This window comes from Hirundo rustica, chromosome 22, assembly GCF_015227805.2.
Source record: "Hirundo rustica isolate bHirRus1 chromosome 22, bHirRus1.pri.v3, whole genome shotgun sequence".
Lineage (NCBI taxonomy): Eukaryota > Metazoa > Chordata > Aves > Passeriformes > Hirundinidae > Hirundo > Hirundo rustica.
The window spans coordinates 1,630,310-1,643,458 of record NC_053471.1 but is presented as its reverse complement, the minus strand read 5'-3'; the positions used below and the strand labels follow the sequence as shown (position 1 = coordinate 1,643,458).

The following is a 13,149-nucleotide window of genomic DNA, read 5'->3' as shown; positions in this document are numbered from 1 at the left end:
ATGGCACAGGTGAGAGCCAAGCCTGGAGCTGCTCCCCGCTGGCCCGGGGGTGGGATGGCCGGGCACCCTTCCCGAGCTGAGGGCTGCCTGTGCCTCCTGGGATCCCGGGAATCCTTCGCCCGCACCAGGCTGCCGCTGCTTAATGAGCCGATGTTTGCGCGGCGCTTCGGAACCGCCAAGGGTTGTGCGTGCTAATGGCAGCGTTAATTGCCAATTAGAGGGAATAGCAACATGCGAGAGCGTTCCTTCCTTTTCCCAGCCTGCCGAGCTGCGGACGCTGGCTGTGCAGGTGATGCAGTTTCGGGGTTGTACGTGCAGAACTGGGGGCAGCTCGTCGCACAGGGCAGGAAGAAAAACTCCTCATTCTCCCGCGCCAAATCCCCGCTCGATTTTCCCGAGGCTGGAAAAGGGGAGGACTCGCAGGTGGCGGCGGCAGCAGATGGAGGGACTGCGGGAATTGTACATTCTGTACAGGCAGCCGGCAGCACGGGGGCCGGGCAGTGACTCACAGCCAGCTGATGAGCGGGCGGCAGGAACTGCCCGTGCCTTCCACACGCTGCTGCGGTGGGGAGAGGAGGATCCCAGTGCCTGGGGGGGCTGTTCGGGAGCGCGCTGAGCAGAGACGTGGCGTGAGCTGGGGGTCTGCAGCCATCGTTGGCTGCCCACAGCACACAGCCCTGTGGCTCTAGCCCCATGACAGGTTTTTGGATGTTTGTCGCAATTCAGGGAGCTGGATGGGGCTGGGACAGTGCATATGTAGGGAGTAGCGTCCACACAGTGGGACACAGTCTCTGAAGAGCGTTGGTGTTTGGGTGTAGATGCTCTGTGGTGGTGCAAAGGACGAGGGAAAAATGCCGATGTGGCTGTTCAGAGCTGTGCACCAACCCTCTCCTGGCTCTCCAGAGCAGGGCTCAGATCCTGACCACGGCACAGCAGAGCAGGAGAGAGGTCTCTGACAAGTCTCTGATACCCCCCCAAATCCATGGAGATGCTCCCCAGGCTTTGTCCTTGTGCCAAGTGCCCACTGTCTGGCAGTAGGGCTGCGTTTACACTGAGCTTGTGCTGCGCCAGATGCAGACTGAGCCAGAACCTGTCTTCTTCCAGGAGCCACCATCAGACCTGGCTGAGCTCGGTGCAAAATGCCAAGGTCTCAGGCACGAGCAAACGACCCAGCACCAAAAAGAAGGTTTGGCCGAGCTCCGGGAGAGAGTAAAGGTGCTGGAGAAGAGACAGTGCTCAGGTCAGCAGGGCTCTCCTAGAATTATGGAATGGCTTGGCTTGGAAGAGACTTGAAAGACCAATTTGTTCCACCCCCTGCCATGAGAAGGGACACCTGCTTCTCTCCCAGGGTGCTCCAAGCCACGTCCATCCTGGCCTTGGGCACTTCCAGGCATGAGGCAGCCACAGCTTCTCTGGGCACCCTGTGCCAGGGCCTTCCCACCCTCACAGGGAGGCTGAGAAAGCTGGGCAGCCTCAAAGCTCTGTGGAGAGAACAATTTGGCATCTGCTTGTTTGCCTCCAGGTGCCGTGAAGAGCAGTTCAGAGCCGCTGGCGGTCCGGATGAAAGGCTTTCCAGAGAAGATAGTCCAACAAAGAGGCCTTGAACTGGAACCTTACCTGTGTTGGGAGAAAAACTGAAGGCTGGCAAGACAGGGAGGCAGCGTGTGGTTTGTAATGCCCGTGACTTTGTTTGGAAAGTAGGCCCTGGGACAGGGAGAAATAGGTTTTCAGAGCTGCTGCATGAGTCAGGGTGGGAGATGCAGGCTGAGGGATGGCAGGCAGTGCTCCTGCAGAGGGTGGCAGCTCCAGCAGGACCTGCACATTGTCTGGTGCTGCTGGGGTTGCACCAGGGATGCCATGAGCCGAGCAGGGTGGCAGGTTTGGGACCACAGCCATACTGGGGCGGTTTCCCATGAGGTGAAAGGGAGGCTCAAAGGCCACTTGAGCAAAAGCCAGGCCCAAAGTGGGCTCCATGGGTCTGCAGGTTCCTGACCATGATCCTAATGGGGGCTCATTCACCAACGGCACAGCCAGCTGAGGAAACAGACTCGGGTGAGGAGGTAGTAGGTCAGGGATAGATGTGGTAAATCACGTGTGCATGCCCAGTGTGTGTAGAGTTTAGATGTCTTTTTGAGCTCATTCCAGAGGTATGTCACATCGGGATGCTGCAGGAATGTGGAAGATGAACTGCTCTGTGGGCCAGTGGATGACATCCCTGTCCATGGCTTCCCTGCTTGATGACCTTTAAATTTCCATACTAAACCATTCCATGATTCTACGGCCCAGAGCACATTGTGTGTCTGCCAGGACATCCTGGGACCCCCAAAACGTGCCATGGTGCATCAGAGAGGCTGGGGAGCAATGGAGGGAGCTGCCAGGGAAGGGGTCCGTGGATAGCACAGCTGGTGGGGTGGGCAAGGGGGTCTCTTCCCTCCAAAAAAGGCAGGGAAACACCCATCAGGGAAAACAGTCGTCTTAGAAAAGGAAGCAATCCAATCCCAGCGAGCCGTGCAGCGGGGAATGGAATGCAAACCTCCTTTCCTTGGGACACTGTAGTCTCCTCAGGAAAGCAGGCAGAAAGCAGCTGGCTGAGCAGCGTGATGGAATGAAGCAGACCTGGTAAATAATGCATTCCCTCTTCTTCCCGCAGTACCTTGATGTAATTGGTGCTCTGGGAAGCCTGATGGGGATGAAGGGGCTGTCAGGAACGCAGCCTCTGCAGCACCTTCCTCAGGAGAGAAGGGCAGAAGTGGGACTGCAGAGACAAAAGGCCCTGGAGCTGTTGTGCAAAAAGATCGGGAACCTCCAGGTTCACCTGGAAAGGAAAGAAAAAATGCTGAAAGATTATGAGGGAAGCGTGGAGCAGCTCAGGTATGGAAAGCCAGGGTTCTGAACATGACCTGGTCCTTGGATGCAAGGTGACAGGGAGCTCGGGGCAAGGAGTGATGTGGCACTGCTGAGCCTAGGGCCACAGTACCAAAGTCAAACGTCAAGAGGAGTGGGGAAAGGTCCTCCCAGTTTTCTGCCATGGTACCTTCTGCAGCCTCCCGCGGTTGAGCAGTGTCAGAGCCAGGAAAGCCTTGACAGGTTCCCTTGTCCTGGGTGGCTGGAGCCTGGGACAGCAGCGGCATCGGCTGGGGCGGAGGGATGGTGTCAGCAGGGCCAGGGAATGTGGGAGAGCACAGCTGAGTGTCAGGGGGGTGATAAGGGCAGAACACCCACGGAATCCTCCCCTCCTGTTTTGCACAGGCAGAGACAAGCTTCCCTGTGAAGGGGCCAGGAGGATATGTCCAACCTGGAAGATGAAGCCCACAGGGAGGCAGAAGACAAGGCTCTGCTGCGAGAGGCTCCGGAGAGGATGCAGCTCCAGCTGGACCAAGAGAAGAGGCTGCAGCAAGCAGCCAAACGGGACAAGGTGAGAAAGCAACACCCAACTCCTGCTCTTTGTGCAGCAGCCAGCTCTCCACCTGTTGGGAACCATCCCCAGTCAGTGGGACCATCCCAAGAGGCTGGAGGTTCCAGGCCCCCAAGGCTCAGCCGCAGCACGGTGGCAGCATCCCTCGGTGAAGCTGGAGGAGGTGCAGACACCCGTGGCCGTGGGTTTGCACCACGTATGAGGGTGAGGGAGAAGAGCAGGTCATGCTGAGCTCTCGTGGCCAACGCTGCGTCTGCTGTCTCTGTTCTGCAGCCTGGAGCCACAAAGCCTCTCTGCTCAGTCAAGCCAAGGGCCACGGAGCACGTGGCGGATGCTGTCACATCGGGAAGCTCGTAGGAGCACCACGGGGACCTTCACTAGGTGATGGTCTGCAGTAGGAACAGGACATGGCCGTGGACTCAGAGCATGGAGGTGTGGGGTGAGGTGTGGGTGCATTTCGAGGAGCCCCAGTTTGTATCCCATAGCTCCCGGGCCCAGTGGTGCGACTGTACAATGTAGGACCTTATTTTCCCAGAGTCCGTGTCCCATAGAGTGTGGTGGGATTTATGAGAGGGAAAGGTGGTGAGGATGTGTCCAGTGTACACGTGTGTGTGTGTGTATTTATGTGTGTGAGTACAGCCCAGTGACACGTGAAGTCAGCTGTGGGGGACGTGTCCTGTCCTTGCTGGAGCGGCCTCAAGCACACGAAGCCAGCGTGGTTTGAAACATCCCTTGCAGCTGCTGTGTCCTCCAGCCTCTGTCGTGTCACGGGGGAACTGGAACATAAGGCACGATGTAGTACGGAATTCTGGAATTCCTGGAACTCCCCAGGAACGCTGGACCTGCCACCAGGGAAGGGGGAAGAAGAGGACCTCTGTCAGCCGCGCCAGTACAGCAGCAGCGCGAGGACAGGCTGGGGAGATGAGAGCGATGTGCTGGTGGGTTGGGGTGGGCTGCGGTGAGTACAGGCTCACTGACTGATTCCTGCCATTAGCAAGGGTGAGAGCGGACCCGGGATTTTGGGGAGCAGCAGTGTTTTGGGGGGGCGGGGTCCCTGCAGCTCCAGCGCATCCTCCCTGCAGCCGCTCAGAGTCATCCGTGCGCCGAGTCCTCTGCAGATCTCTGCAGCTGAGGACAATCTGGATGTGAGGAAAGCCCCGCTGGGTGGTGGGGGTTTTTTTTTTTTTGGTCTTTATTTTTTAATAGCATAAAAAATGTCTGGAAGCAACACAGAGGGCTGCAGCGGGCTGATGCAGGGCCGCATTGTCTCTGGGCACGCAAAGCACCCACGTGTGCGCAGTGGCCAATCCCTAGTGGCAATGGCAGTGCCGCCGTGGGGCTCTGGTGATCGCTGTGGCCTGGTTTTCCTGCTCGCTGTGCCGGGAGCAGCTGGATGCTTCCCTGCCTGAATGCCTGGGTTTACGTGGGGGCAAGGCATGACCTTGTGCGCCTGTGTAAGTCAAAGGTGCCGCCGTGGGCACTCTGCAGGTGGATCTGGAGGTGCCGGGCTGCTCCATGACCCAGTGTGTCCTCCCCATGCCACCCTTGGCAAACTCTGGGTCAGGAGTGGATGGAGATGGCAAAAGCACAGGCGGCTGTGAGCGCACCACTCTCCCCGCACCCTCCTTCGAGCCTGTGGATTCACGGAATCACGGGTTGGTTTGGGCTGAAAGGGAACCCTAAAGATGGTCCGGGAGGATCCCACCGGGGTGTGGGCCCCACTGGTGATGCCGAACCCTAAGGACCATCCCAGGCTGATCCCGCCGGGGGATGGATGAGCCCCAGCCGATGTCGCCGGCGGGGCAGAGGGGGTCTGAAGGGACGGCGACGGCTGACGGAGGGCGGCGGGCAGAGGACCCCGGCGGGGCTGTCCGAGGGGACGGCGATGCGCCGCCGGGGGCGGGCAGCCGGAGCCCCCCGTGGCGGGCGTGGGGGAGCCGGGGGGCCGCAGCCCGGCCCCGGGGCGGAGCGGGGCGGAGCGGCGCGGCCATCCGGGCACCGCACCATGGCGGCGGCGGCGGAGGAGCCGGAGGGGCGGCGGGGCCGGGGGCCGCGGCCGGGACCGGCGCCGGGCAGCCCCGCGGGGCGGGCGGTGGGCGAGGGCTCGCCCGGGGGCGGCGGCCGCCGCGTCTTCAGCCCCGCTGGGGAGTTCCGCGAGTTCTCCCGGCGGCAGCTCCGCGACATGGAACGGCTCTTCCGACAGTGAGTATGGGGCACGGAGAGAGAGGGGGGGGGGGGGGGTCCCCCGGTGGCAGCGCCGAGGAGGACGGGGGACCCCGCGCATCCGGCACCCAGGACATCCCGGTTCCTGCATCCCCGGCATCCCGGCTCCTGGCAGGGCACATGCCCCAGCATCTCCCGCCCCGTGCCTGCGGGCGGGACCCTCCTATTCCTTGTGCGAGGGACCCCCAGGCACCCCAGCCTTTTGCGGGAGGGATCCCCCGGCCTCTTCTCGGTGACTCCCCGTCCCTTAGCTCCGTGCAGCAGGGATGCCAAGGCACCTCCAGTTCCTTGCAGGAGGGATCTCCCTCCTGCCCCTCTCAGAAGGGATGCCAGGGACACCCCCGCTCCTCCCAAAACCCCTCACAAGCTCGGGTGCCGGGGACACCTTCCCCCAGCTCCTTGCAGGAGGCGTTCCCGTGTGCCCCTGAATTCTTGCGGAAGGAACCTCCTGTCCCCCTGGTGCTGAGGCTGGAGAAAGGGGTCTGAAAGAGGGGACCGGGGACCCCTACATTCCCTCTGCCGCATGACCGAGGGATCCCGCATCGCCGCAGCTCCCGGGGCCGCGGAGGCCAGGCTGGCGCGTCCCCGGCATCCCTGTCCGCGCTGCGTGCCACCACGCGTGGCGGAGCGTGACTCGGAGCACGAGCTCGGCCCCCGGCCCCTGGGGAAGCGGGGGAGCTGGCAGCGAGCCTCCAGCCCTGGAAATTTCCAGGGGGAGCCAGAAATGGGGATTGCTCCAGCCGTGGTCGCGCTGATAGGCGCGGGGATAGCCGAGGGCGAACGGGACAGCCCGGAGCATCCCCACGGATCCCTCCCGCGCTGGGTGCTTTGTGCGAGGAGGCGTGGAGACAGCGCAACTCCGGGAAGGCGCGGAGATACGGTACAGGCGAAGGCATGGCTGCGACATGCCAACACCCCTCATCCCGTCTGGCACCGGGGGCACGATCCTGGGTGGTCTCGCTCGGACCCGAGCGGGGCTGAGGGGAGGAGCTGGGGGTTTGGAGGCAGTGACCGGCCGAAGCACAAGGCTGGGGGGGCTGCGGGCACACCCTGCCAGCATCCCTGGCGGTGCGCGGAGCCTCGCTGTTGCCCGTGTCCTGCGGGGGGCTGGCGCCCACCGCCAGCGCATGGCAGGCAGCCAGACGCGCAGCTTCTGCTGCAGCAGGAGAGAGCCTGCGGCGGGGGGCAGCGCGCTCGGGGTCCGCGGGGAGGGGGCAGCGGCTGCTCCCGGTGCCGGAGGCGATGTGTGGCCGTGCCGGGGGTGCTCTGGGCGCAGATGGCCCGGCGGGTGTCGGCGCCGAGCCGGAGAGGGAGCGGCGTGCGGAGCAGACGTGTTTGCTCTGGCAGCTGCGGCGTCTCGCTGCAGCGAAAGGAGCAGCGCCGGGGCTGCGAGGCGCTGGGGAGGTTTGGGAGCCGGGGAGGGGTCTCCCAAGGGAAGGGTGTTCTGGAGCAGAGCCCTGACGCACTGTCCTCGCCGCTGTCGCTGTCCTCGGGATGTGGCAATCCGGCTTGTAGAGGATAAAGAGATGTGGGGAAGGGTTTTGGCTCTCCACAGGGGAGGTGGTGACCTTTGCGAGGTGCAGGATGCAGGTGTCCCAAAAAAAAAAAAAGCAGAGGAGGGGATTGAGAGAAAGGAAGTGCCCTGCATCCGGGGAGGTGGCTTGCGTGGAATGAAGTGGCCAAGTCAGGCCAGGCAACTCGCCCCTTGCAGAGAAAATCTGTGGGATGCAGGATGGAGAAGGACCTTGGACAAGGGCATGGAGTGACAGGACAAGGAGGAAAGTCTTCAAAAGTGACAGAGGGCAGAGTTAGTTTGGATACCGTGAGGAAATTCGTCCCTGTGAGAGTGGTGAGGCCCTGGCACAGGTTCCCCAGAGAAGCTGTGGCTGTCCCATCCATGGAAGTGTCCAAGGCCAGGTTTGGATGGGGCTTGGAGCAGTCTGGGATAGTGGAAGGTGTCCCTGCCCATGGCAGGGGGGAACAAGATGGGCTTTGAGGTCCCTTCCTGCCCAAACCAGTCTGTGATTCTGTGATTTGATTCCACACACTGGGCTGGAATGAGGTCTCCTTAAAAGTCTGTTCTAACCCAAACCATTCCATGAATCTGTGATCCTATGCTCCAAGGGAGGTATTGGAGGCAAAAATCATGTGGGATCTGTGCCCACAGCCCCGCTCTGAGCGTGGTGGCAGCAGTAGACAGGGGTGAGCAGGACCAGCCCCACTTTGGGATCCCTGGCACATCAGGAAGGTTCTTCTGGAGACACAGACAGAGCAGACAGCAGCAGGGGAGGTACAGATGAGTCACGGACCTGCAGCATGGGGGGCCGGGGCTCTGCGCGGCTGCTGCAGTGATAAGATACAGAAAAAAAAGGAAAAAGCCCTGTCACAATGGGTGCAGCGTGTAACTGCCCACCTACAACGTGTGGAGCTGCACAAAGCGTGGCTCCACGCTGGCTCCCCGTGGAGATTCCACTGTGCCACAGCAGCGTGGCGCCAGCACGGCCCACGGCGCGCGGGCAGCGGGCAGGGGAGCGGGCGCTGGGGTGGAAACTGGAGGGGACTGTGGCATGACCGCAGGCAGGAGTCTCAGGAGAGGCATTCCTGACAGGTCTGTAGGCAGCATCAGCGGGCAGAGCTGTGCCCAGAGCTCTCAGCCAAGCCCAGGCACCCGGCTGGGGTGGAGCATGGATGGCACGCTGGGCAGTGAGGGCGGGTCACCTGGAGGTGTCATAGTGAGGAGGAGGTGGTGACACGGGGAGCAGTGCCCGGGGGGCTTAGCCCGGTGGCCTTTATGCCATGCTGCAGCCAAGGGGAGCGTGTGCTCGGGCTCCTGGCACGGGGAGCTGGCAGCAGGCTTGGCAGCATCCCGGCAGGTCCTCCTGCCAAGTGCTGCACGGAAACGGGCACGATCCCGGATGATGCTCCGGGGGGTTGTTAGCGGTTCAGCAGCAGTTTCCCTGTGGTCTGGAGAGCTGCCCATCAGTGCCCAAGCCCTTGCTGATCCTTCTTTGCTTCCCAGCCAGGGTGAGAGCACGCAGGGGTCTGCTGGGGGGGCTCAGTGTGGGGGGCTGTGTGGGCTCTGCACCCCACGGTGATGTGTCAGGATTGTGCCGCCATCCTGCAGGTATGACGCAGGGAAAGACGGCTTCATTGACCTGATGGAGCTGAAGCTGATGATGGAGAAGCTGGGGGCTCCACAGACACACCTGGGGCTGAAGAACATGATCAAGGAGGTGGATGAGGACCTGGACAGCAAGCTCAGCTTTCGAGAGGTGAGGGGATAGGAGGCTCCACGCTGGCAGGGAGATGTCTCGGGCCACTTTTTGGGCTGGTGAGAAGGTGGGCACTGGCTTTGGGGTCTTCAGGGAGCCAATGCTACCGTCTCCCCTCGCAGTTCCTGCTGATTTTCCGGAAGGCAGCAGCGGGTGAGCTGCAGGAGGACAGTGGGCTGCACGCCCTGGCCCGTCTTTCTGAGATCGATGTCTCCACAGAGGGGGTGAAAGGCGCCAAGAACTTCTTTGAGGCCAAGGTGAGGCAGGGCTCAGGAGGTCCCGCTGCAGGCTGGCAGTGCACCGGGGCAGCTCGGTGCTGGGTGGGCAGGAGGTGGAGGTGTTGGGGTGGGCAGGAGAGCTTGGCAGAGGTCACACACGGACATTTCCATCCGCAGGCACAAGCCATCAATGAAGCCAGCAGGTTCGAGGAGGAGATCAAGGCAGAGCAGGAGGAGAAGAAGAAGCAGGCTGAGGAGCTGAAGCAGAGGAAGGCAGCCTTCAAGGAGCTGCAGTCCAACTTCACGCAGTGACGGGGCCAGGCAGGACTGGTCAGCGGCGCCCGGGGCGGCACCGCCGCCTGTGCCGCGCGCCGTGCCCAAGCCGTGTGCCGCCGGCAGGATCCCGGCGCGGGCTCGGCACGGCGCCCACCTTGCTGGCAGAGCCCGCTCGGCCCCGGCTCCCCGCTCCCCTCTCGCTATGGTGTCCGTAGGTGTCGTTCGTGCCCCCCGCCTCCCCAGCGTGCCCCCCACCCCGGACAGCACCCTGCTCTCTGCCAGCAGCTGCGCTGGGGGATGCTGCTGCCGAGTCCCAGGGGAGCTGTGCGCGGAATGTCCGTCCCTGGGACACCCGTGCCCGGGCTGTTGTGTGCTGTGAGCGCACTGGGAGGTTTGCAGGGTTAGGGCCTTGTGCAGGTGGCCGTGGCGGGTGTTGTGGCTTGGCACCTGTTGGTGTTGCTGCGTGTGACACCAGTGGCAAAAGCCATGGCGAGGGCCAGGTGCTGGTAGAGGGGCTCTGTGTGTGTGTGTGTGTGTGTGTGGTGCCGGGGGGTGGGTGTCCACCCCACTGACATGGAGCCCCCCCAGGAGCTGTGTCTCTCTTTATTTGGTCAAAGAGGTACAGAAAGGCGGCTGCTGGCTCGTGGGGCTGTATATTATGTTTTCTCATGTTGTGTTCAGCCTGGCAGGATTGAGCGTGGTGGCCACAAGTGCTTGCCGGTGGTCACTCTCATGTTTCTGGGTTGCTGTAAAAACCCACATCTGTCCCACAGTGTCCCCCGACGGTGGCATAGGGGGTGTGTTATGTTGTTGGTTTTTTTTTTTTTTAATTTAATCCCAAATAAATATTATATTTCTTAAGTGCTGGTTGCTGGGGTGCAGCTGTGGGATGGGAATGTCTGTGGCAGGGGCTTGGGTGGCGGGGAAGGAATCTGGGGGGTGGGGTGTGACCATGGGCACGGGGTTCCCGTGTGGTGGGAGATGGTGGCACTGGACAGGGATGAGCTGTGCCTCACTGGCGTGGGAAGCAGCAGGGGCCTGACCCAGCTGTGGGGACGTGGGGCTACCGAAGGCCATCAGCAGTGATGCTGGTACCTGTGCCTGTCCCACCCTGTGGCACCTGTGGGGTTTTGGCCGGTCTTGACCACATCAAGAGTGAGATAAGGGACCTTGTGCCCTGGGGGGTGGCGGCGTGAGGGCTGCAGTGTCCTCGGGGATGTTGGTGCTCGGGGTTGGGGGCTGCAGGGCTGCCCAGCACCCCACTGGCAGCATCATGGGTGGGGGGCTGCCCACCAGCTGTGCCCCAGCAGGGACCCTGCCCATTCCCAGAGCAGGGCCAGGTGTCCGTGCCATGCCCCAGCGTGGTGCCAGCACATGACGGGCAGATGTGGCCGTTCCCAGGCGGGACGGTGAGTGCGATAAGAGGGGCGATGGGGCTGAGGAGCCCCTGTGCCCACAGCGTGGGACAGTCCCCACATGCCAGGGGCAGGCAGGGTCACTCCAAGGTCAGACATTATAAGAGGGGTGAGCGCTGAGACACCTTTGATCAGCACAACCATGCTGGGAGCCGTCTGTCTCCTCGTGCTGCTGGGCTACGGTGGGTGCAGGGCGTGGGGAAGGGTCGGGGCAGGGGGGGACAGGGCAGTGGAGCCTGCCACGGCCCTGGGCACGGGCACAGGCGGCCTCTGATGTCCCTCTGCCGGGTGTCACACAGCCTACGGATGCGGCCAGCCGGCCGTGCCGCCACAGCTGGGCGCCCGCGTGGTGGGCGGTGAAGACGCCGTAGCCCACAGCTGGCCATGGCAGGTGAGGGGGCACAGGGACAGGGAGGGGGACGGGGATGGGGACGTTCCTGCTCTGACCCTGTGCCTCTGCTGCTGCAGATCTCGCTGCAGTACAGCCGCTCTGGATCCTGGTACCACACCTGCGGTGGGACCCTCATTGCCCCCCAGTGGGTGCTGACAGCTGCCCACTGCATCAGGTGAGAGTTGGGCTGCCGGGGGAGTCTGTGCCTGCAGGATGAGATATTTGTGGGGACTGACACCCCCTCTCTCCCTGGCAGCTCTTCCATGACCTACCGTGTGGTGCTGGGCAAGCAGGACCTGGCAGAGGATGACGAGCCCGGTTCTGTGGCCGTGGGTGTGGAGAAGATGATCGTCCATGAGAAATGGAACTCCTTCCTCATCATGTAGGGGATGGGATGCATCAGCGGTGGTTCGTGGGTGGTGTGGCCACGGACCCCCATCCCCGTGGCCAGGGACCCTGTTCTCATGGCCAGGGTCCACGGTTTGTGTGTCCTTACAGCAACGACATTGCCCTGATCAAGCTGGCAGAGGAGGTGCAGGAGAGCGACACCGTCCGCGCCTCCTGCCTGCCGGACGCCGGCAAGATCCTGCCCAACGATTACCCCTGCTACGTCACCGGCTGGGGACGCATCAGGAGTAAGTGGGGCGTCCCCAGCGCGTCCCCAGGAAGGGAATGCAGGCACAGGGTGTGAGGTACGAGCTTTGTCTGTCCTTGCAGCCAACGGGCCCCTGGCTGACATCCTGCAGCAGGCTCTGCTGCCCGTGGTGGACTACGAGACGTGCTCCAAGAGGGACTGGTGGGGCAGCCTGGTGCTCGAGACCATGGTGTGCGCCGGCGGCGACGGCGTCGTCTCCGGGTGCAACGTGAGTGTGGGCGCCGCGTCCCGGTGGGTGTCCGAAGGGTGCGGGGCCGTGGGCACCGGGAGGAGAGGGGATGGAGCCGTGGTGGTGGATGTGGGCCAGGAGGGATGTGGGGTGCCCAGGACCCACGGCCCACACCGCCTCTCCCCACAGGGCGATTCCGGCGGCCCCCTGAACTGCCAGCGCGAGGATGGCGTCTGGGAGGTGGAAGGCATCGTCAGCTTCGGCTCCGGCCTGGGCTGCAACGTGGCCAAGAAGCCGACAGTCTTCACCCGGGTGTCTGCCTACATCGACTGGATCAACGAGGTGGGTGCCCCTCCCCGTGCCCTCACGCAGGGGCTGTTCTTGCCCTGCTGAGGGTCTTACCGTCACCTCCCTGCGTCTCTTTGGCAGAAAATGAGCACAAACTGAGGAACCGGCACGTGGCGATACCGCTGTCGACCAAGATAAAACCAAAAATGCTGAGCTGGTCTCGCTGGTGGTGTTTTTTTTGGAGGGGGGAGGTGTGGTAGGGGTGGGGACACACATCCAGGGCTGGGTGTGGCGATGCCAAGGTGCTGCCTGTGTGCTGGGGAAGGCGTCCCTGTTGTGCAGTGGGGCTGGGCAGGGCTCTGGGAACGCTGTCAGGCACCTCCTGCAGGATGCTTCCAGTCCTCATGCCGTGGCTGAGCCAAGAGGCTCGAGATTTGGCAAGCAGTTTGATGGGAAAGGGGCTGGGGTCTGTTCAGGGGAGCTCCAGGGAACCCAGCTGGCCCTTGGAGGTGATCTGGAACACTCGGTAGCTGCCCGGGTGCTTTAGGGGACCTCACTGGCACTGCCGAGATGAGGGCTGACCTTCAAATGGGGGTCTTGAGGGAACTGGGTCGGCCTTGGGGGGCTTGAGGGAGTCTGACTAGTTTGGGAGGGGTCAGGGGTGCCTGCAGGAGCTCTGTTGGAGACGGAGCTCCTGGGAGCTGTACAGCACTGCTAGCTCCATCTCCAGGACCTGTGACGTGGCCCGGGAGTGGAGCATCCTACCATGAATCTCCTTCCGTGGTGGCTGGAGGAACAAGGTGGGTGGTGGGCAGCTGACAGGACCC

At 62.6% G+C, this 13,149-nt stretch overlaps 2 protein-coding genes across 3 annotated transcripts; both read left to right on the top strand.

Annotated features, from left to right (window-relative positions):
• Positions 1-5,420: 5,420 nt before the first annotated feature.
• Positions 5,421-10,265, top strand: EFHD2 (EF-hand domain family member D2). 2 transcript variants are annotated; one of them, XM_040084547.2, is made up of 4 exons: positions 5,421-5,617; positions 8,763-8,910; positions 9,033-9,167; positions 9,306-10,265. In XM_040084547.2, the coding sequence occupies exons 1-4, from the start codon at positions 5,421-5,423 to the stop codon at positions 9,438-9,440; spliced, it is 615 nt and encodes a 204-aa protein (XP_039940481.1). In that variant the 3' UTR covers positions 9,441-10,265. The 2 variants fall into 2 exon arrangements, with proteins under 2 accessions (XP_039940481.1, XP_039940482.1); XM_040084548.2 differs by lacking the exon at positions 5,421-5,617 and adding an exon at positions 6,406-6,518 and having other exon boundaries at positions 9,306-9,494.
• Positions 10,266-11,114: 849 nt separating this feature from the next.
• LOC120762439 (chymotrypsin-C-like) lies at positions 11,115-12,566 on the top strand (the record flags this gene model as incomplete). Its single annotated transcript, XM_040084862.1, has 7 exons — positions 11,115-11,210; positions 11,288-11,385; positions 11,467-11,592; positions 11,709-11,845; positions 11,928-12,073; positions 12,224-12,376; positions 12,464-12,566. Coding segments are annotated over 7 exons (774 nt in total), but the record flags the coding sequence as incomplete, so codon positions are not given.
• Between the last annotated feature and the right edge of the window lie 583 nt (positions 12,567-13,149).

Bases quoted from the DNA above. Each gene is read 5' to 3' on its own strand.
- EFHD2 (XM_040084547.2), top strand. From the start codon at position 5,421: ATGGCGGCGGCGGCGGAGGAGCCGGAGGGGCGGCGGGGCCGGGGGCCG. The intron at 5,618-8,762 runs GTGAGTATGGGG...GCCATCCTGCAG, and splicing joins ATGGAACGGCTCTTCCGACA to GTATGACGCAGGGAAAGACG. The intron at 8,911-9,032 runs GTGAGGGGATAG...CTCCCCTCGCAG, and splicing joins GCAAGCTCAGCTTTCGAGAG to TTCCTGCTGATTTTCCGGAA.